This window comes from Apteryx rowi, unplaced genomic scaffold (genome assembly GCF_003343035.1).
Source record: "Apteryx rowi isolate R43461 unplaced genomic scaffold, aptRow1 scaffold_385, whole genome shotgun sequence".
NCBI lineage: Eukaryota > Metazoa > Chordata > Aves > Apterygiformes > Apterygidae > Apteryx > Apteryx rowi.
In genome coordinates this window covers 287,295-309,651 of record NW_020450363.1, presented here as the reverse complement: position 1 = coordinate 309,651, position 22,357 = coordinate 287,295, and the positions used below count along the sequence as shown (strand labels likewise).

General features: G+C 42.2%; 2 protein-coding genes across 4 annotated transcripts; one reads left to right on the top strand and one right to left on the bottom strand.

The window, feature by feature from the left end:
- The first annotated feature begins 202 nt into the window (after positions 1 to 202).
- KRR1 (KRR1, small subunit processome component homolog) lies at positions 203 to 6,279 on the top strand. 3 transcript variants are annotated; one of them, XM_026074282.1, is made up of 10 exons: positions 203 to 317; positions 907 to 1,082; positions 1,572 to 1,706; positions 1,894 to 2,019; positions 2,110 to 2,193; positions 2,979 to 3,035; positions 3,534 to 3,704; positions 3,870 to 3,947; positions 4,058 to 4,151; positions 5,709 to 6,279. In XM_026074282.1, exons 1-10 carry the CDS (start codon positions 236 to 238, stop codon positions 5,849 to 5,851), a joined length of 1,146 nt encoding a protein of 381 aa, XP_025930067.1. In that variant the 5' UTR covers positions 203 to 235; the 3' UTR covers positions 5,852 to 6,279. The 3 variants fall into 3 exon arrangements, with proteins under 3 accessions (XP_025930067.1, XP_025930068.1, XP_025930069.1); XM_026074283.1 differs by lacking the exon at positions 1,894 to 2,019; XM_026074284.1 differs by lacking the exons at positions 1,894 to 2,019; positions 2,110 to 2,193.
- A 4,108-nt stretch (positions 6,280 to 10,387) lies between these two features.
- LOC112970185 (glioma pathogenesis-related protein 1-like) lies at positions 10,388 to 21,005 on the bottom strand. Its single transcript, XM_026074285.1, has 6 exons — positions 20,742 to 21,005; positions 17,424 to 17,669; positions 15,003 to 15,112; positions 12,267 to 12,349; positions 11,327 to 11,353; positions 10,388 to 11,243 (listed from the first exon to the last, which is right to left on the bottom strand). The coding sequence occupies exons 1-6, from the start codon at positions 20,919 to 20,921 to the stop codon at positions 11,092 to 11,094; spliced, it is 798 nt and encodes a 265-aa protein (XP_025930070.1). The 5' UTR covers positions 20,922 to 21,005; the 3' UTR covers positions 10,388 to 11,091.
- Positions 21,006 to 22,357: the final 1,352 nt, after the last annotated feature.

The window sequence follows — 22,357 nt, the reverse complement described above, 5'->3', positions numbered from 1 at the left end:
GGACCGCCGCCACCGCGGCCCAGAGCGGGCGAGGGAGCGAGACTACAGATCCCGGCATGCAGCGCGTCCCCACGGCGGGGACTACAGTTCCCGGCATGCAATGCAGCGTCTTCCCAGCGGGAACTACAGCTCCCGGCACGCAGCGCGGTCACGCACCGGGGACTACAGTTCCCGGCATGCAATGCATCCCCCACCTCTTCCGGCGGCGGGTGAAAGGTAAAAGATCTGAACTGGCATGGCGGCTCCCAGGGAGGCGGAGGCGGTGGCGGAGCAGCCGGTGCCGCTGAAGCGTTCTCACAAAAAGAAAGCGGCGAAAGGTGGGGGCGGGTGTGTGCGGCGCGGCGGGGCGGTGGTGGCGGTGGTGGCAGCGGCCTGGCCGGAGGACCCGGCCCGGCGCGGCGCGGCAGGCCTGCGCGGGGCCCTCCGCGCCGCCCGTGCGGCGGGTCCCTGCGGTTGTCACCAAGAGCCGCCACGGCGCAGTGAGGAGCTCGGCAGCCGCTTTGTAGGGATTAAGGGCAGCGCGTGAAAGCCGGGCGGCTTTCCGGGGCCTGCACCGCTTGAGGTGGAGTAGATACAGTTATTCAGTGCGGGAAATGGGCAGCGGTGGCTTTATTGTTGTGTCCCTTCTCAAAACACTTTAATTGCTCGTCTAAAAATGTTATACTTGGTTCTCGTGTAATATCATGTCTGTGAAGCATATATCAGTTGTGGAACTCTTTTGAATAACTCTCTTTAGAGCAATAATTTCTTCAAGAGCAGGAAAGATGCATAACCGGGTGTCAGATGAACCCCACTGAGTACCTGTTTTCTGTTAGTCTTTCTTCTGTAGTTAAACAGGGAGGAGGGAGAGTAGTCACTGATGAAAGACAAAAAGCAATTAAATATATGCTGTTGTTTTTTTAACAGTTGATGAATCTGAACTTCTCACCGTCCCAGACGGATGGAAAGAGCCAGCCTTTACAAGAGAAGATAATCCTAAAGGGCTTCTGGAGGAGAGCAGTTTTGCAACATTATTCCCAAAGTATAGAGAAGCATACTTGAAAGAGTGCTGGCCACTAGTCCAGAAAGCCTTGAGTGAACATGTATGAATAGTTGCTAATTATAATGTTATATTTTATTGTTTGGAACATACAGGTATTATATAAACTAGTAAAAATAGCACAGGTCACTTTTCCAGTGTTGCATGTATTTATATTTATAATATGCTTGCATTTGGAATTTATAATGTTATTTTTCATTCCCACTGATATCAGTGGAGGTCTGTGCAGCCAGACCTGCAGTTCCTTATGATTGAAGCTCATTGCAGCAGCAAGAATCTAGTCATCTAGAAACTGATAACTTTATTGTACCCAAATAGAAGGAGGTGAGAGAAGTAATGTTTCAGGCTTTGTGATGTGTATGTTCAATCAGTTTTTCTTGAATTCTCTTAAACTGGAAGTTATTTTAGGAGTTCTTGAAAATGGATCTGTATTCAGTATATAGTGTTCTGTTTCTTAACTTCTTAATATTGAAGGTGTATTCTGAGATTTTTATTTAGAGATTAATTCACTATTTCTTTTCAAATATTGCAGTATGTGAATGCAACACTGGATCTAATTGAAGGTAGCATGACTGTCACTACCACTAAGAAGACTTTTGATCCATATGCAATCATCAGGGCTAGAGATTTAATAAAACTTCTGGCAAGAAGTGTTCCATTTGAACAGGTTTGTACTAAATCCTGGAAGTTTGTATCAAATTATATCATAATAGTTATAAAATACTACATTTTCAAAATGTGAGACTTTCAGGTAGAGTCAGCTGAAGTGAGAAGAATGATCTGTAGTATTTCCTTGACTGTTCTAAATAATACATCTGTATTCAGATGATATTATCTACTTCTTGTATTTTTAGGCAGTTCGTATCCTACAGGATGATGTTGCATGTGATATCATTAAAATAGGATCTCTAGTGAGAAACAGGGAAAGTTTTATAAAAAGAAGAGGGCGACTTCTTGGGCCAAAAGGATCTACTCTGAAGGTATTTCCTATAGGTGTAGTGATCATGAAATTCTTAGACCTGAATCTGTGTCAGATCTTTGGCTTACTTTTTTTCTGCTTGTGTGTTTAGGCCCTGGAACTGTTAACAAACTGTTATATTATGGTGCAAGGCAACACTGTTTCAGCCCTTGGACCTTTCAGTGGGCTAAAGGAGGTAAGGGGAGACATGAGCAGTTTGTGCAGCATACTTCTGTGCCCAGCTCTAGGGCAGACTTTAGAGGAAGAATCTGGCAACCTCAGGAGGATCTCACTGACTTTCAGCTGTGTGTTAGTAAGCTACATTTACATGAGTGTCCATACTCTTAGCTGCTGACTTTCATTTAGTCTCTGACTTCCTTCTGCCTTGGAAGTAAGAGGATTATTTGTAGAATACCCCCCCCCTTTTTTTTTTTCTTTCTTGGGAAAGAAAGAAGAAAAGTGGGGGGATGTCTTCAGATATTTCTAAATATCTGTCTTCCTCTATTTCTTCTGCTTTTGTTTCTGTTGCCTACAATGCAGAATTTGTGTGCGTTTTCAAATAAGCTGTAGGAGTGAAAATACTGCAGTGTTAATGATATGTAACCCAAAGGAACATCTAATATTTTTTAGTAAGGACATAGGTACAGAATGCTTGTCAAAAGCAAAAATTTCTCTTGATGCTGTAAAATCTGTGGTAACAGGAAAGCATTATTTGTGGCTGTGCTGGAGTGTATTAGAAACATGACAACATAGTGATATTTCTGAACCAGTGTGTCTTCAAGTTGGCTGTGCAGGTTAGCTTTTTCAAGTTATCTACAATTTTGGGGTGAAGGGGAACGCTTTCTAATTTTTTTCCAAGTTTCACTCTGAGGAATTTGAAAACGTAGTATATCTAGTGTTTTAATTGATTAGAAATTGATATAATTGCTAGGGTTTTTATTCTTTTTTTTCTTTTTTCCTTTTTATTTTTATTAAATACAGGTTAGAAAAGTTGTTCTGGACACAATGAAGAATATACATCCCATATATAACATCAAGGTGAGTATGGCCCAGTGTGCATCTTTGTTTCCCGTAAAGTACTGTTTCTTATTGTAGAGCTGTATATTAATAATTACATGTTCCTTTGTGGTAATCTATTTTTTTGAGCTTCTAGACTGTGCTTTAAAAAAAAAAAATCTCACTTTGATATCCTCCTTTTCACTAGGACATATTGCCATTGTGTCATTAACAATATCTGAGAAAACACCAAAGGAAAAGTGTGTATTAACTTTCCTCCCTTCATGACTGATTGCCTGATATATGCTCTTGTAAACTGAGGCAGCTCCTCACCTGTCTTGAGACATGTTTATCTTTCTGGTTCAGCTGTTCATGATTAACCTCCCATTAATCTCTTACTATAGTGAGAGATGGAGGGTTTGGGTGATGCAGACAATGTTAGAGAGTTTAGTAAAACTTACAAATTGGAGTTCTTAGGTACTACTGTAATACTATTTATTTTTTTAATAACTTCTCTGTGACATTCTAAAACTACTGAAGACTTTGATGATCAAAAGGGAATTATCAAAAGATCCTGAACTGAGATCACAAAGTTGGGAAAGATTTTTGCCGAAGTTCAAGCGGAAGAACTTGAAAAAACGCAAGGAGCCAAAGAAGAAAAATGTTAAGAAGGAGTACACACCATTCCCGCCTCCACAGCCAGAAAGTCAGGTCAGTTGAAGGTTTGATTATACAGGAATATAACATGATTTGAAATCTTGTTCTTGCTAACAACAAGTTGGAAGCCCTCTTCTGTCAAGTTCTGATTTCCTGACGCTACACATGTGGCTGATAGTACATAATTATCTCAAGCTTCTTGTTACTTGTCTTGTGCAGATTGATAAGGAATTGGCAAGTGGTGAATACTTCTTGAAAGAAAGCCAGAAGAAACGAAAGCAGGTAGAAGAGATAAAGGTAAAGTTGTTCTCACTGTTCATTTAAAAAGTGTTTGACTGCTCTGACTTTCATTTTTGTCCCTTTTGCCTTGCACTGCTGACACTTGGTCTTTTTATTGGTAACTTTAGGCAAAACAAGCAGACGCAATCAAGAAAAGACAAGAAGAAAGAAATAAAGCTTTTATCCCACCTAAGGAAAAGCCAGTTGTGAAAGCAAAGAAAGGTAACCTTTTATTTTTTTTCTTTTCTAGAACTTTCTGCAGTTGATTCCTAAGCTAAGTGATTATGCAGTGATGTAGCTGCAAGAAGTAAGAAAGGTCATGCCAAGCAATCCTAGCAGTTAAATTCATCCCTGGAACTTCCAGGGAGAATAGAAAGATCAAACAGCTCATAACTCTGATTCTATAAAACAACAATTTGCTGTGGAGCAGCTTCATGATGGAAGTACAGAGAAGGCCTGAATTAGTTCTTTTGACTACATCAGTGCTGAGCTTTTGAGGATTGTAGTGAAGCTGCATAGCTTTTGAACTCAAATGCATGCTTTTCATTTAAAGAAACCCAAAAGCAATACTTCCTTGAAAAGTTGTGCCACAAGTAAGTATCGGTATAAGACAGAATAGTAGCTTTTCTTAAAGTTAGAAGAAAAATTCACACTGTATGCAGAGTAAGAACTTGTATTCCTCCTCAGATATTTATTTAGTGCATAAAATCCAAGAAAAGTTTTCTGGATTCATTGATTATACTACATATTTATTGCATTAGGTATACTACGCACCTGTTATTATATTGTAATATTACACAAGTTTCTTATAAACTTTTTTTTTTGAAAAACATCTGTGTTCTGAGGCACTGATTTATTATACAAAACATTTTCTGTGATGGCAGTAAATTTTCAAAATCGTGCTATTTAATATACTCAAATACTGTGCTCTCCCAGCTGCTGTATTTTGAACTTAAATCCTTTAGTCTTCCAAGAATAAATTACAACAATACTTTGAATTTAGAGGAGAACTGAGATCCAAAAGGGACAGCTGGTACCCACTGTTGGATGTAGGAATTAATTGTGCGAGAGAAGAGAGTTGGATCCAAATCCATGACTCTTGCTTGAAAGGGAAAATACCACAACTAGGCTAGCAGGAATAGGTTATTCACAGTGCACAGCATTAAGCATCTAACTGAAGTACTTTGACACTCCCTGCAGAAATTTCGTATAAAAAATGATCACGCAGGTTTGGATCAAAAGCGTCTACCCTGTGCCCCACTGATTCTGTTTTCAACAGTGGCCAGTAATGGATGGCCAGGGAAAGAGTATAAGTATGGGACCGATGTGTTTGGGAGCTCATCACCTGAGTTGAATGCAGAAAGATAGAATGGCATGAATGCTTCTCCAAGTGTAAGAACTCGCTAATAAATTTCTTCTCATGTGAGACCCACCAAGACAGCAGGCATATCTCCAAGACAACAACTATGTGCAAGTTTGGTGGAATGTCTAAGGGGAGGGTGATGTGCAGTGTACGGCAGTCGTGTTCAAATGCATTTGAACACAAGATTTTTTTTAATATGACTTCTCTAAATTCTGCTGAAAAACGCTTGTGAAGAATACTAGTTTCACTAAAAGTTATTATATTCACTAAAGATGTTATAAGCTATTCTAAAGAAGAGCCTTAACTAATGTTACAGGACACGGTTTGCTGTCTATAGATATGGAATCATCTTGCAGATTGCTATAATCTAGAAAAAGTAAAATTCATGTCTGCTATTTTTGTTTTTTACTGTATAGCCTCTACTGAGAAAAAAATTGATATTGAAGCCATCAAGGAAAAAGTAAAGAATGCAAAGAAGAAGAAATTAGGAGCACTTCCAGTGGAAGAAGTCAAACTAAAGATTGCAGCAGATGAAAAGAAAAAAAAGAAAAAGAAATAATTCACCACCCAAGATGCTCACTCTTCTCCTACATTAACAAACTTTTTCATGCTTGGGAGATTTGAGACTTAAAGTTTAACCACTTATTGATATCAGTATAATGTACACAGGAAAAGACAAGGTAAAGTGACCGTTCTCTTCTCATAAGCATGCTTAAATAATGGACGTAAAGCAGTTCTGTAAAATAGTCAAGGCTGGTGAAGAAAACCTGCTCTGCTTGAGAAAGTAAGAGAGTGTATTTTGATAATACCGTCTTTTCTAAAGGGAGAGTTTCGTAATACAACCATTTTAGGAGTTTGGCACAAATGGTTAAACATCAGGTTCTGAGAACTCGGTGGGAGCCCAAGGTAATCTTTTTTGTGAAAGACTGCCAAACTATAAGCAGCCTCAGTTATGGTGATAACTTTTGCAAAAAAAAAAAAAAAAAAGCAAGATTTATTACTATATTATGCTTTTTTTCCTGTAAAAGCTAATTATTTTTATGTATCTTGTCTTGGTGTTAATAAACTATTTTTAATACATTTGTTTTAAATTCTTTAAGTAGTCATCTACTGCAAAACTTGTATCTTGGTTTCCAGGAAACAATCTCACAGCTTCAGGTGAGAACTATAATCTTAAACCGTTAATCAGCTGCCTTTTGTTAGCATTAGCCTGGAGGCTATTAGACAGAATGTGGTACAAAACAGATGTCTTTCCGTGTAGAATGTGCTGCAGGATAAACATAAATTGTTACCTTTCTATAGAGCTAATTTTAATTTATTTTTTAATAGATTGGGTTATAAGAAATTGGCTTGCTGTATTTTACTTAGGCCCTTCTTTAAAGGAAGTTGAGGTTTTTAGTTTCCTGGAATGTGGTACAAAGAAGTTCACAAGAACAGCAGATGTTGCTTAATGTCTCGGATTAAAGAAGCAAGTGTCACAGAGCAACACCAAATTCATGACTGTGTCTGAATGTTTTTGCCAGGTTTTGGAATTTTGATTGCCTGCATGTGCAGTGAAAGTGATTCTGCTAGAACACTGCACCTCTCTGATTTTAGGTTGGTGACATTTTGTTTGAAATTAAAAAGTGAAAACACAGCCACTTCCTCTTCTGCAGCTGTAAATAAGGTTTTAAAATAAATATTGCTGAATAGCCAGTACATGTGCGTTGAGAAGTAGCTAGAATACTTTTTCTTTAGGGTGAGGAGCAACGTTTGCCTTGGTGTGTCTTTTAGTTTTGTGATCACTTCTTGGAACCTATTTCTGAGGGGAAAAGAATGTTCTCAATCCTCTTAGTTACTTCATAGTTTGTAAATGGCAGCTTAATTACTTGCAGTGTCAATCTGATTTTGAAAATATTACTTCAACAGGTACTTCACTGAGAACATAATGATTCACATAACACCCATCTAAGAAATTGGAGTGAGCTGATGTGAGTTTACTGATTCCAGCACTATAAACATTTTTACAGAGATGCTGTGCTGTTTCGCATTTGATAGCGAAAGGGGGAGATCTGAGTTCAGTACCAGCCTGGTAGTTCAAACCTGTTTCTCCTACTTCTCAAGAGAAAGAGCTAACCATGGGGAACAGCAGATTGCTGTCCTCCATCCCTAACCAAGCGTTTTACAATTTTGACATTTAACCTGTTGCTCTTCCCCTTTTTCTTCTTAGATTTTCTTTTTTTTCACCTATGCAGATAATCCACTTTCGCACTGCTGGGCTTCTGTCCTCTTATGTTCCGAAAGGACTAATTTCAGCAGGTTGTGGGCTACCAAAGGAGGTACTGCAGTTCCTCAGTTTAAATGGCTGTTGTCACAGTGTGATCCCGTGGCTTCTTTCCCATAAATGAGTGCTTCAAAAGGAAGAATAATCTGCAGAGCCAGAAGCCAGTAAGGAGAATCTGACTGTAACCTTTTTTTTTTTTTTTGTGACGCTTGGCTCAAGGAGGGAGTGTGAGTGTATTTGGGGAGGGAGAATCCTTAGTTCTAGTCTGGAACAGATTAGGCCCCTTTAACTGCAAAGGACCTGCACAAATGTTCTGTTTGCTGTTTAAAAGGCTAAAATTAAGAACAAGGTTAGGGCTGGCTCCATGACTACCAATGGCTGCTTGAGTGCTAGTGCAGTGCTAGGTTCACTGGCCTTGCTGGTCAGCATTTCAGTTCAGGAACCTGATCTGGCTAAAAACACTCTACAAAACAGGGATTGTTTTCCAGCTAGATCAGCTTGCAGCATGGTTGCCAGAGTTGCAGCACAGGAAATAACGCCAGGCTGCCACCAAGCCAAGCTGCTAAATCAACTATACTTCCATGGAACCATGCCTTTTGAATTTTGAACTTGTTACCCACAACTGTAGCATCTATGTAGATTTTGCATCAAATCCCTTTCTGTAGTAAAATCCCTTACAGACTTCAGGGAATCTTTTCCTTCTCTTGTCATGGGGTGAAAAAGCTTCACAGTGTGTTTAATCTTTTTCACTTGTTATGGCTGACAGGTTTCAAGGATTGTTGGTTAGACATTTATTTAATTAAACTGGAAAATCAAGAAAACCCACTTCTATTCCTGTAGACAAGTTGAAAGGAATTGATGGCTTAGCCTCTATATCCAAAGGGTAACCGGCTGCATACCCTTAGTGCTTGCTGTTACTGTTAGTGCTTTTTGCCTCTGTTTTCAGAGACAATGTGGCTATACAATTCTAACATTTATTTGTATAAAAACTAAAGAATGGAAAATAATGTGAGTTTGGAAGAGTGAAAAAGTATGTTTGGTATTCTCAGGAACAGTTTGAACTTCTGCAAATCATTTCCTCGAATTAACTTTGGGGTTCATGGACTAGTGAAAAAGTAGCTGAAAGCTGTTTTTAGAGTGACAGCTTATCCACATTTTGCATTTATTATATGGAAGTCGAGGGCATATGTCTTAAAACAGGCATGGACACCTCATGAAGTGGTTTGATCATCAGGAGTAAAATATCTGGATTTTTGGATGTCCTTAAAAATGAGATCCAGTATTCATTTGGCTTGTCAGGCTTTTTTGTCTGAAAGATACCATGTTGTAAGGTTTGTTGAGTGGTGGTGGTGGTGGTGGTTGTTTTTTATTTTTCCTGAGCCCCACTGACTTACAGCTTTTTTTTAATGAAGCTTTTTAGTTGGAATTTCCTTAGAGCTTCTGAAGTATGTGGTTAAAGAGACTGTGCTGTGAATGTTTTGAACTTTAAGGGCTCTATGTTCATTCTGTTTACAATCCTGGAGAACAAGTGGAGATTAAACCTAGCAGGAGAGAGTCCTGCTGAGCTCTTTGTCACTCCCTGGACACAATAGCACATGTTCTTCCCTCTCCTGCATTTCTCTTTGCAGCAGTAGGATCTAGCTGCTTCAGTGGGTGGACACTGTAGCAGGCTCTGTACTGGTGAGGGAGCCCTTCTGTGCAAGAGCATGCACAAAATAAGTCCTGCTGCCACTGCGCTGCTTGTAGTTCTCATGGCAATTTCAAATGAGACTTTGCTATATCTATTCCATATATGAAGCTTGAGGTCTTGCACAAAAGCCAGTGGCAAAAAGCCAAGTGGGGAGGACAGTAAGTGCCCTTTTTCGGATAGACCCATGGCTTTGCTTTTGCAGTAAAGTATTTTTTGTTTGTTTGTTTTTTAGCACTCCAGCCTAGTTTGGAGGAGGGAATTGAGTTTGGCTCTTTCACAGAGAGGCCAGTGTGGATACTGAAATCCTGGTCGTTGGAGTACAGAAAAGTAACTGCTCATGCTTTATCTGCAGCTGTTATCACTTGGCTAGACAGACTCTGGCACCCAGCTAACATTTAAAAGCATGTGAAGGGCAAGGAAGAGAATTTGGATTTTGAGCCCGGCTATATTTGCATTTTGAAAAAACATTTGTTTAAGAAGCACAGTGATCCTAAAATGATTCAAATGCATTATCCAATTAACTACCTGGAAGAATAAAACAATAACAGTTCCAGGAGTTTTAGTTAAGATCCACTCCAGCAGTGGAGATGGGAGTGGGTATGCAGGAACGCTGACTGAAACTGCAGGTGCAGTCCTGCAGAAACAAAGCAGCAAGGGGAACTTGCCAGCTTCCTGTACAGAAGCATCTGTCTGTGTGGTGCAGAGGCATCTGTGTTGTACTGCCTAAAATCCCGCCCTCTGAATAGATATGGGTTCGATAAGGTTCAGCTCTGAGCTTGTGCAGCTCTACTCCTTCCAGCCTCAGACCCAGCTGAGGGATTGTGGTCAGCTGCAGGAGGTGCCAGGTTGAACAGAGAAGCAGTCCCCTCTGCTTTCTGCCCACACCAAATGCGTGACCTCCAGGGGAATCGTCCTTTGGTAGCTCTTGAACGAAGGGCATAAATAACTAAGAGCACAGCGTGATTTTATTTGGGGATGTTTACCATCTTTACCAGCACCACATTTCTCACCACTGAGCAGGCTGGAGTTGAATGTGGACTTCTTGTGAACCAAGTTAAGGTTGCAAATACAGAGTTGCCATGCAGGGGAAAGAGGAAACAATGGTTTATTTTTCAAAACAGCAGTCAAAATCCCTGTGTTTTAAAAAAAAAAAAAAAAAAGAGAGAGAGGTGAAAGACTGAGGTTGTACATAACCACACGTAAACGCAGGTGAAGCTCTGCTTCCTGGCATAGACGAAGTGAATGTCTAAAAGCAGAAACAGAGAAGTGCCAGCAAGCTCAGTGCACAGCGAGACTGGGAAACGTACTGCCTGCTGCAGGATGCAGATGCAAAAGCTCACAGGGGTCCAAAAACGGTTTGATAAATGTTAGATAAAATTGTCAGCTATTCAACACCATGCTACCACTGCTGCAGCTTGCTGGAAGAGCATCGTAGGATTTACTGTTGCCAGAAGGGGAGAGCTGTGTGTGCAGCCCTGGGCCTTGGCCGGGGCGAGGAACAGGCTCCTGGGCTGCAGTCAGCTTGCAGCTGGTCTTAGTGTTGTGGGCAACTGTCCATGGCTCAGTGCACGGCCTCTGCAGCATGCTTCGTTACCACTGAATCCCCTTCTCAGACTGCTCCACTTCAGAAAAATAAGTGGGTGATTTAAAACCGATGATTGGTTCTGAACAATGAGAAAGCTGCTACCAGCTTTCCTAGCTGCTGCTGGAAATGAAGGTGATATCTTTGTATTTCTACATCATCTGTGGATGCAATCAATGTCTCTACAGATCTTTCCACTGCCAGTAACTTATGCATAGGATAGGGATGAATTGATCTAACTGCTCTTGCAATCTTCTGTGTGTGTTATTCGCTGGCAGGTGCTACAGACCAGTATTTCTGGAAGATCCAGGTGGCTGGAATTGCCAGTGTAAGTACTAACAGCCTTAAAACAATAACGGTGATACAGTACTCATCACATGCAGGTCTGTCCCAGTCTGGATACCATCTGGAATCACCTATAAACAAAACAAATTACTTGTTTTCAAGTATATCTGCATCAAGGGCAAGAAACTAAAGTAGTAATATCGGTGATACTTACTAATGACTTTGTCACGCTCTGCATTTTCTGGAGACAGAAAAGAAATGATCATGAGCAGACTGACACATTAGCAATAATTTGAGTCTAAACAAAAGAGAATACTGTGAGCCTTGCAATGGGCTGGGAAACTTTATATGGGAGCTATGTTTCTTTCCTGGGAGAAATGAAGACCTGTTGGCTTCAGGAGAGCCTTACAGCAACACACGCTGAGGAGAGCTGGTTCATACCTTGCCGGCTTCTCCCCCCTGCTAGTAGCTGGTGTAGAAAGAGCCCACTCCTCCAAGTGCATGTCTCAATATTACTGTTTTTACCAAACTCCTTCAGTTAAAGATTTTCAGTTTGTAGCTGACATTAATCAAGCCCATGAAACAAGGAATAAGTGCCACTCTTGTTTGCGATGCTGGTGTTTTAATACCATGTTCCCTCTCCATTAGTTCACCCAGGGTTGACTGCTGTGATATTGTTTTTGCGTAATTAGTGAAAGGCAGCTGGCCCTCCTGGCCCTGGCGTGCTGTTGGAAAGCTGAGTACAGATGTGTAGAGGGGGCTGAGGGGGTTGGCTGACCACCTGTGTCCCCTTGAAGGCTTGTCACATGGGTGTGTGTATGCAGGTTAGCCTGACTCTTTCCTTGTAGTTCAGGACTTCTGGCAGGGGGAACAAATGAGGGCAACAACATCTTAAACTCTAGCCACGATATGTCCCAGACTGTGCCCAGCAGCACCCAGAACAGACCCCATCCCATCACCCCTTGGGGTAGAAAGCAGGCTCTTTCAGCCTTCCTCCCTCCTCTTTAAGCATCACAGCTCACTTGACTTTTGACTGCATCTTTCATGAACTGGAGACTGCTGAGTTCTGTCTCCTGCCAGTATGTTTTTTGTGGTCTTTGCTTTTCTACGTGGAGGAATTCTCTATGGAGGAAGGTTGGTTGTCTTGTACTTACTACACAGGTTGTCTGCACACTGCTCTCCCTTGCACTTGCTGCATGCTGCTCCCATCTCGTATGGGTGCCCTGGGTAATTCCCACTGAAAAGGAAAGTAACATGCTTCTGAAACTGCCCTTGTGAGAAGAATGTTAATATCTACTGCTAATTTGTTTTTAACTTGAGCAGCCTCTTGTTTAGGAACATGGACACAGTGTTATTTCAAACTCAGGAACTAAAATAGTTCTAGAGCTGTAAAATTTCCAGTGTGCAGAGACTATGGACTCTTGAAGCTGGCTCTAGCTATGGAAGCAAAAGCAGATGCTGTTACTGTGTATGTATATGTATTTGAGCCTTGAAACAAAGGAGAATCCCTGGTGCTAGAGAATCTCTCAGATAGGTAGTGATTTCATCTACCCATTGGTAAATATTTTAAGAGTAGTGCATTTCTCTCCTTTGCTTCCTCTCTTGTTTCTCATCTTCCTCGGCCAGTGGGGTGGTGTGTAGCAGTGGGGGATCAGGCAGCAGCCAGCTCTGCCCGTGCTCTCAGCTCCTGGGGCGCACATTGGCGTGCTCGACGTGGTCAGTGCAGTGCTGGCCTTGAGCTGAACTCCTCTGAAGGAGTTTGGTATTAGCAGCTCGTGTGCAATACCGCACCAGCTGCAACTCAGTGCTTCTGCTTTGCTTGGAGCATGGCCAAAGCAAGATTTACAGTGCAGCTCTGACTGCCCGTAAACACGCTGACGTGGATTTTATGTGCATAGAGTCCTGGCTCTGGTAAACATCGTGGTAAAACCTCATTACATTCGACAAGACCAGGATTTCATTGCATTATTACTGTTTGGTCTAAGCTGAAGTAAATCCTGTGGAGTATATTCACCTTAGGAATTGAAATAGTGCGTGCATCTTGCTTTGGCCCTTGGCAGAGTTGAATGTAGTTAAGGATGAGATAAGTAAAGAATTTAAGTTGCACCCAAAACAATCCTTGGCAAAGATATAGGTGCCAAAGCCATTAACTGCAACCCTGAAAATCCCCACTCGGCTCCTGCAGAGCTCTGGAGATGCCCAAACTCACAGGTTTCTCCCTGTTTGATCCGTAGAGTTAGTGAATACCCAGGCAGAGCTATCTCTGACTGAGCAGGGCTGAGCAGGATCTAGAAATTATCCTGCCTTAATATAGTGGGAACTGAGGTTTGGTAGGTATTTCAGAGCCTCCTTGGCACTTGGTATCCAGAACAGGATCTGCACAATACAGTGAAAACCCCGTGCGTCTTAAAAACAAGCAGGATGTGACATTACCCCAATTTTTAGTAAGCAATAGTCTGTTCACAGAGTACTCTACCAAGCAGTGAGAGACCCAGCTTTAAAGCCCTCTCTAATGGCAGAGCTCTCGCCATCCCCAAGGAGCACCCTGTCTACTCTACTGCCCGCTGTGGTGGGCAAGGGTGCTCCTCCACTTCCCTGCCGATCCGTGCCACTGCATGGAAACAAATCCAGCACGGTGTCAATCATCTGCACCCTATGGATATCACCTTTGAGGGACCAGGGCATCGGACGCGGCCCTGTCCCTCACCTCCTGACAAGCTGCTTGTCTTTCGGAGAGCCGGGTGTGTGACTCGAGGGCCTGGCAGCACCTCCTGGCAGCACTGGGGGAGCCTCGGTCCAGGCGTTCCCACACTGTCCAACGTTCAGGGGCTGCACAGCAAGTACCAGGAAGGGGAGGGAGAGGACAACATAGGCAACCAGTGGCTTTTAGCTAGGGAACCGACATAGTCAGCAGTCAAGTTACTGGTAACATTAAAAGGAATTGGGTGTCTAAATAGGATTTAGCTGCCTAAAGCTATTCCTGAGTTTGACTAACCTTCAAGACTGACCTTCTGAAACTAAATGTCAAAGTGAGAACTGGCTGTCTGTTTTTCCCCTTACCCAGTCTGGGTGTGGGGCTTTGGGGGGAGTGTTTTTATGTTTTGGCACAGCAACACCTGTGCCATTTCAAGGTATCTTGTTGTGGACATTCAGTTCTTCAAGGAAAAAGAACGGGCAATAGCAATGGCAAACTTCCTCAAGTTCATGAGTTGGCATGGACTTGACCCAACACTATGTACATAAAGTTTTTAAACTTATGTTTAGAATACAGTGGCATTAATTAGCTGAAGAAGGTTAAAAAAATCCATCCTAGATTCAGCAAATGTTCTACCGATGATGCATATTTAATGTAATAACAAGTGGCACTGCATCTTTGCCCTTTCAGAAGGATCTCTGGATAAACTTTTGCCCTGAGGAGCCCTAGCCTCATGAGTCCAAATTCTCATACTAAAGCTAAGACTGTGGGTTCAAGCACTGCACACTGCTGTTTCAATATTTATCCAAATCATTGGGCCACGGACTTAATTATGAGGCAAATGTGTAAATATTTGCAGACTTTGGGCCTGCATCTTGGCAACCATCTGGAGCCCTCTTGGCATTTGGGAGCAATAAATTAGTTTTCAAATGATTGCTTTAGTATGTTAATTTCAGCATCTTGTATTTTACCCTTTCTGCCAGTGCCACTGGTTTTTGGCTATGATTTATAGTCCTCATTAAGCCAAAAAAAGCTGGGTGGACAGAGGTGTACATCTTTCTCTGTTTTGGAAACCATTTGCTGCCACAAAACACATGAATATTAGCGAGATGGACTGATGACGTAAGGTTGCAAGTTGTGGGATGGAAGCGGCCAGACACAAACCCTGTAAAATGTTTGTAATGAAAAAACTTACGCTGGTCCATAGTTGCAAATAAAATGTGCCGCGTTAGTTCCAGAGAAGTCCGTCACTCTTGGACAAAAGTGAACAGCACAGCCAACTTTGTAACTGGTAGCCCAAACAATCTGAAAAGACAGGCATGTACACCAGTGACAAAATCCTTGTTTTATCATCCGAGCAGTACAGAGGAAGTCGTACCCTTCTCCGTCTCATTAGCAAACTGACTGAGGAGTGCTCCCTGGAAATGCTTTACAGTGGAAAGCAGTAGTGATGGATATCTAAATCCTATTTTGATCTGAAAAATGCCTAATTGTTTTGCCTGATTGACTAGTTATCTGTTAAAATGACTCAGAAAGAAGAACTGACTGTAACAGGTGGTTTTTCTTTCTTGCAAAGGAGAAGGTTAAGTTTGTTTATGGTAACCCACCAGCCTTCTGTCTTCCCTGGCTGGACAAGTGGGTGTTAATAGACCAAATATGTGCAGAAAAGGCTACCTGATCCCTTACAGCTCCTGCAAGGGTTGATTGCCCCCTACACTAAATCCAATAGGGCTGTGTAGGCAAATTGCCCAAAGACACTGATGCTTCAGGAGAAGTAATGACAAGGAAAGTGTCCTGGCTGCACTCCTGCCTTTTATCATCACGGGACAGGACTAACACAATTTAGAGGCAGGGACATTAGCTTATCTAATGTAAATTTCTGCCAATAGGCAGAATATTATAAGCCATTAAGTTCAACTCAACATCCTATATCCAGCTCAAAGATTACAATCCAACCAAATGCTTCAGTCCTAAAAAAATAAACCAGAGGCAGAGGGGAGACCTCAGCCTGGCAGGACCTGGGCTCTGTGCAATAGCAGAGATGACTGGTTACGTGAGAGATGCATAGCAGTCCCAGCAGCACACAAGATGAAGGAAAACACATGTGTCTCTGCCAGCTCAAAGAAGAAAACTGTGGTTTTCTATTTTTAACCCTTTTGGTGCAAGTTTTGTGAGCGGGACATGCTCATCAGGCCCTGGAGAGCATTTTCAAGGCAGTGCCAGAGCAAAGGGCTGCCGATGCCAGCTGTGGCCAGCTACATCCCCAATGAAGTCGAAGGGGAAACACAGGGAGCAGGATCACATGACCTCCCTGTCCCAGCCAGCGCCCTGCTGGGGTGCTCCAGCTGGGGGTTCAGTCATGGTCATTGCAGCAACTGTGCTGAGGGACAGTCCTTCTCCCCCGGTGGCTGCAAGGGAAGGGAAGGCACAAGGGGCTGGCTCCCAGAGCTGGGGCAGCACGCAGCTCCTGGGTATCCACAGCCACCTCCTGTGCTGCTGACGGCATCTCATGCTCTCCTTCCCTCCCTGCTACTGGTTCACAAACCCCACAGGGAGCAGCACAGCAGTGCCAGTACCAGATGAGATGTGTTTCACTGCAATGGTCCAACACTGAGTCTTGCTGCGTCCTCACGAGCAAGGTCAAAAAGCAACACATGGTCACCTCTGGCAACTCCTACCTCCAAATATCTCCTCTGCAAGGAAGCCCCTGCATGTGCCATTCAGGTCACCTCTCCACCCACAGTTTCTCTACTGGGTGACTGAAGGTGCTCAGTCCTTCAGGGAATAGCATTGCAAAGCTGGTCTCCTGGCCATGGACTCGCCTTTGAGCTCCTGCTGGCATTTCCCCACCTCACCGGGGTGTGGACACCCCCATGGGGCACAGTTCTACATGGATATTTTTATCTCTGCAAAAAATGTTTAAGAGCCCCAGATTTAAACTAATCCCTAGAAGTACTGCTGCGAGCAGTCCTGCTTTCTGATGTCCTTAGTTAGCAATTACAGGGTTGCGTGGTAGTGGCACTTACCACCATTTCTTTGCCCTTAGTGTGAATAGTGGTTGGGAAACATGAATATGTGATACTCATAGGAGCTGTGGATGCCTCTGTACCGGATGGCATGGTCCTGCCACAGTGCAAGCATCCTGTAGTGCTGCGCAGGGACTGTCTGACAGAGCTGGGACCTTGTCCCACCCCAGGCTACAGCCCATGCTCTTTGCCCTTACTGTTTTTTTTGGCTGCTATTTGGCTAAATCTGACTGTTTGAGGGCTGTCCCCAAAGTGAGAGATTCTGCAATTGGTTGCTGTTTTCTAATCTCGTCCTGCTTCTGAGCAAATGTCAAGAAATGCTGGTTCTACAAGGGAGAAGGTTGGTATTGGGCTCCTTTTCAGGAGAGGGTTTTCTTCTTGGGAACAAAATAAAATTGGCATGTTTAACAAAATGCAGTGATTCTTTTCATCCCTAAAATGGTGAAGTAAGAACATCCTGTGCACACAGACACAAAACAAAACTACAGTTCTTGGAAAGCAGTTCACTGATTTTAGAATAAAAATCTAGTATTTCTGTGGCAGACTGGCAACACCAGTTCATGGCTTAGATGGTGAAACGCAATACCTACCTGCGTGTAATGAAGACACTCTCCATTACAGGTATTGGTGGCGTAACTGTAGGCGCTGACCTCCTCGTACCAAGCAGTGATGGCTCCTTTCACAGTAAAACCTGAAAGTGAGACCGTCCACAGGTTTTCTCCAACGGGAGTGAATTTGGGGTGAGCTCTCCCTGGCTCTTTGAGGTAGATATTATGTTTAAATTGGCATTTCTTTGCCCAAGCTTTCGCGGTCTTTGCCAAATCTGGATCCCAGCTCTGCAAAATAAAGACAACTGAAAATCGCAGAAGTATCTTAGCAAGGCAGTAATTCAGAGCAACTTTCTGGATGAAACTGGGTATCAGTATCATACATGTTGCAGGTTTACTTTGTTTTTACTTCTGCTGAGACTTACAGAACTGCATGGTAAATTGTCTTGTGGATTCATTCCTGATTTAAGTTTAGTTGCTCATTAAACATGAGGGAGTTTTTGGGGTAGTGGGTGATCTTGGTTGGTTGGTCTGTTGAATACCGAGATTTGTAAGTCAGTCAAATGGAGTGTTCACAAGCATGTTGGGATTTTTGAAACAATTTAAGCTCAACCTGTTGATTTGCATCTTTGTGTTTTGTGACTCCAAATGTTAGAGCTGAATTCATATTTGCGCAATCACTCATTCACTTGCCTATTCAACTCTTACAGAAAGTTGTCATTTAAGCAATTGGGTTATAGGAATGTCTTTGTTTGCACTGTAGGTGTTGTCTCTCCTTCCTTGGAGATATTCAGAAACCTTCTGGACACAATCCTGGGAAACGTGCTCTAGGTGAACCTGCCTGAGCAGGGGGGTTGGACTAGAGGATCTCCAGAGGTCCCTTCCAACCTCAACCAATCTGTGAGTCTGTGATTCTGTAATAGTAATAATGATGCTGATATAACAGTATTAATTGTAATTCAGTTTCAAAATACTTTCCTTTTTTGTGTGAGTGCTTGAACAAGCCACTTACTGAAAGAGCAGTGTGCCAATATTTATAGTTCAGACTGATCTTTAGTTTAACTGTACTCATAATCCTAATTTGTTTATGAAACTTCACTTATACAAAAAGATTGGATTAAACTGCATGGGGGAAAAAATGCACAGGACGTGGAGGTTTTCGTACAAATATTATAGCTGTTTGGGAAAAAAATTATTGCTTTTTTTTTCCACCATGTATTTCTCAATGTTGATTCTGCAGCTAGGATGAGCTGTTCTCTGATTTAGGGAAGGAAAATTGATCATTTGACTTCTGAATAGTGATGCAAGGCAGCAACAAAGTAGAATATGCAGAAACAGGAGGAGTATGAAAGCCTTGTTGTGAATCCCTAGTGAAACTGGTGTGAATCTTTCTGCTGATTTTGAAGAGCTTTGAAACAGACCTAAAAACACTTTAGGAGAATGTGAAATAGTGAACAGGAAAGAGGGGTCACATTGGTCAGGTAAAAAATTTGTAGATCAACATTCTTAATTTATAACAAAAGTGTTACAAATGTCACCGGTTGTGTGTTGTTACTTGCAGTTAAACAAGTTTGTCTTATATTTTCTTTTAAAAAAGTACTTTTCCAAAGGTAGAAATGCCTTGAGTTCATAATCTTCATTTTTAGGTATCTAGACAGACAATTATCTACAGCAAAATGAAGTTCCCTATGGAATAAAGAAATCATCCTGTTTTCCTCATTTTTGAAGTGCTAAAAGCCATTCAAAACTTAATAAATATGCTGTTTTCAATTCCAATACTTTTACTTTCCTAATAGATTTTATCATGCATTGTACTGCTTTCTTCACATTAACTTTTTCCTGGGAGAGCTCATACTTAAGACTAGGATTTGTGCAATGTTTAAAATGAAAGTTATCATGATTTTAATTCTTTTATTAGTTGTAATAATCTTTTCCTTTTTTTTAAGCCCTTTTGGGGGAGGGATTTCAGCTCTTTAACTTTTTAAAAGGAAAAATCAGGCACAAAATTACTGTAATTTTAAAAGATGAATGCTGCCCTCTTAATAAAGCATACCAAGATCTTCCTAGTGTAAGGCCAATAAAATAATCTCCATAGAGCCTGCAACAATATGCACTGGAAGTTCAGAATCAACGCTGGATATACTTCCTAATGTCCAGTTGAAGAAATCTGAAGTAAAAAACAAATGAAGCTAGAAATGCAGCAGTAGAAGAGCAGCTAAATTTTTTCCTGTCAGTGTTACTTGAGCTTGCTACTTGCTCACTTACCCCTCCTGAATGGCTACTTCTTTGTTAGAGTTTGACCACCAGAAATAGAAAATGGGCTTTTTTGGGAACTTTGGTGTCTCGCTAATTGTGGATATGGTTATGTCCTCTTCTGGTGTGACCATGTGGGATGTTAAGAGAGGGGAATGAAAAAAGGCAGATCAGTATTTGGACAATAGCTGTGATCCATCTGAAAGATTGCTGGAGCTGATCCCAAGAAGAAACATCAAATAATATTATGGCTCAAGTATTACCCAACAGAGCAAGAAAACAAGAGCTCCCAAAGCTTCTGGAACAGAACAACTCCTTGCAGATGAAAGATGGGCTTGATCCCAGATGTAACAGCTTTGTTTATGTATTTACAGCTTCCTCCCTGCCGTGGTTGCTGCGAGCCACACAGCAAGGAGAAAAGTGGTGCTGGTCGTCTTCAGTGCGAGGTGGCCACTTTCAGGGGATTAGGTATATTTTCAGCCATGACAGATTTGTTTTTTTTTTCTTTTGCAAGGCATCTGTAGATACCACACTAGTGAGAGGTGAGAAAGCAGAAGGGCAAAATGGTGTGGGACCTGAGGTCTCAGTGCTCGTTTCTGCTGCACTTGTTCTGCTTTCCTTTTGGCCCCCTCTGCAGACCCAGCGCTTAGGAGCAGCTGTTAATAATTCTCTGTTGGCTCCCTGGCCGTGAGAGCCTTGCAAAGAAAACTTAAAGGAAAGCTTTTCAAGGCATTTGGCAGTCTTCTCTGCCCTCGCCACTTCGAGGATGAAAGGTTGTGCTTCAGTCTGCACATAAATTACACCCTGGGCAGCTGAACTATACTGGCTTGGAACGAGGAGGCTTTTCACAGCAGAAAACTACAGCATAAGATTGTGGGTTGAAATCTTGAGTTTGAAATTAGGTAATTAAACAGGGCAAAACAATACATGCACCTGATTGTATAAACCTGTCTGATAATTGCAGTCTTATTGTCTGCCTTAAAAAAAAAAATGCTGTTATGACTCCCCCCTTTTTCTTTTACAGTTGATTACAAAAATAATTTTTGAGACTTGTAAGCACCATCACTATGTTACACACTTGCACGTAAGCTGTGAAGGTCTCCTTACCATGTAAAGCATGTTGCTAGCTGGTGGATTCACTCCAGACCGGAATCTGTTATGGGTTCTCACACATTCATCAATAAACTGTGGATCTCCAATATCAGGCAACGTGTGTGGTTCATAGGAGTCAGAAGAAAGACAGAAATGCAGCAAAGCCAGCACATGAGTAAAAAGTCTGCTTGCCATGATTCTCAGTCTCTGATCTTCTGCTTTAAAAGCAGAATAGTTTAGCTGTATAAGGTACTTTTAGCTCTGCAGGCAGCGTTTGCTTGAAAGGCTTGTGGGCTGGACTTTATCTTGAGCCATGGTAATTGAATATGGTATTTGTAGCAGGAAATGAGTCATTTTTCAGCTGCGTTGCTATGAGAATAGGGAAATTAAGCTTCAAGTTCACATCAGAGCTATAGAAGCTTTCTCTCCCCCCTTTTTTTCTTCCTTTTTTTTTTAATTTTGGAAGCTTTTTATGGTGGGCAAACTTCCTCTCTCCTATACTTTGACACCTGGGTTTTCTTTTTTCTCTCTCTTTTTTTTTTTGCTCCTATATCTCTTTTCTTATTGCAATCGCTATGGGTTGCAATAAAGTTTGGGGTAGATTTCCTGCTTTTTGTGAAAATAATGTTACTGTTAAGGCTGTTACTCTGAGCCAAAATGCTGCGACAAATCTGTTTAACTGAACTGTGATTTTACCATAGTATGAACAGTCATTTTCATTGTATGTTGCATTATTGGAGGGAGAAGATTGGCTGAGAACTATGATTCAAATATGCCACAGTTACCGGTATTTTTTTCCTGTGATCACACCCCTGTGTTATGTGTTAGTATCAGTTTCTCCTCCCAAGCGTTAGCAATTTGTAAATCATTCCCACCAACTCAAACCCCCAAGAGAGCTGGGCACCATGAGGCTCGGTGCTGCCTGGTGTTGGGGTGCCCAGCTCCCCCACTGGGCTTCACAGCTGTGAGTCGAGAGCTGACCTCCCATGTGCGTTGTCTCAGGTACCCAGCCCCTCCTGCCCAGACTCACCACCTCCATCATCCTCCTTGTCACAGTTCCTTAACTTCTGCCTCTTGCTGAAACTCAGGCACTTTCGTGTGATCCAGAGCTGGGCATCTCTGTGAGAAGGAGGTTGTCTCTCTCTCTGCTCCAGGCTTCATTTTAGGAATCTGCATCCTTTGAACACCTGGATGCTGGTCACGGTTACCACTTCCACGTAGGTTGGGGCAGGTGGTGAGGCCACTTTTGGGTTGGTGGTCACAGGTTGTACAGTGAACCTGCAAAAGCAGCTCCACCAAGACTGTAGTTCCTGTGGGTCACACACCTCCAGGTATCCCTAGGTAGACTGGTCACAGGCAAAAAGGCCCTTAGAGGGAATCATGAGGATGAGAAATACTGTCCGTACAACTCCCCTAGAGATCACTTTTTAGAGTAGAATCAAAATAAACATGGACTCTGAATCAGGCAGTAAAGCTACACAGTGCAATCTAGGATGCTTCTGTAAATCAGTCACTTTAAATCCCTTTTTTTCACCCTTTTTTTAGATAGATAATTCCGCCATTTGCAGTGTCCCCAAAGTAGTGGATTTTAGAGTCGCTATTTTTCATGCTAGATGCTGACACAATAATTT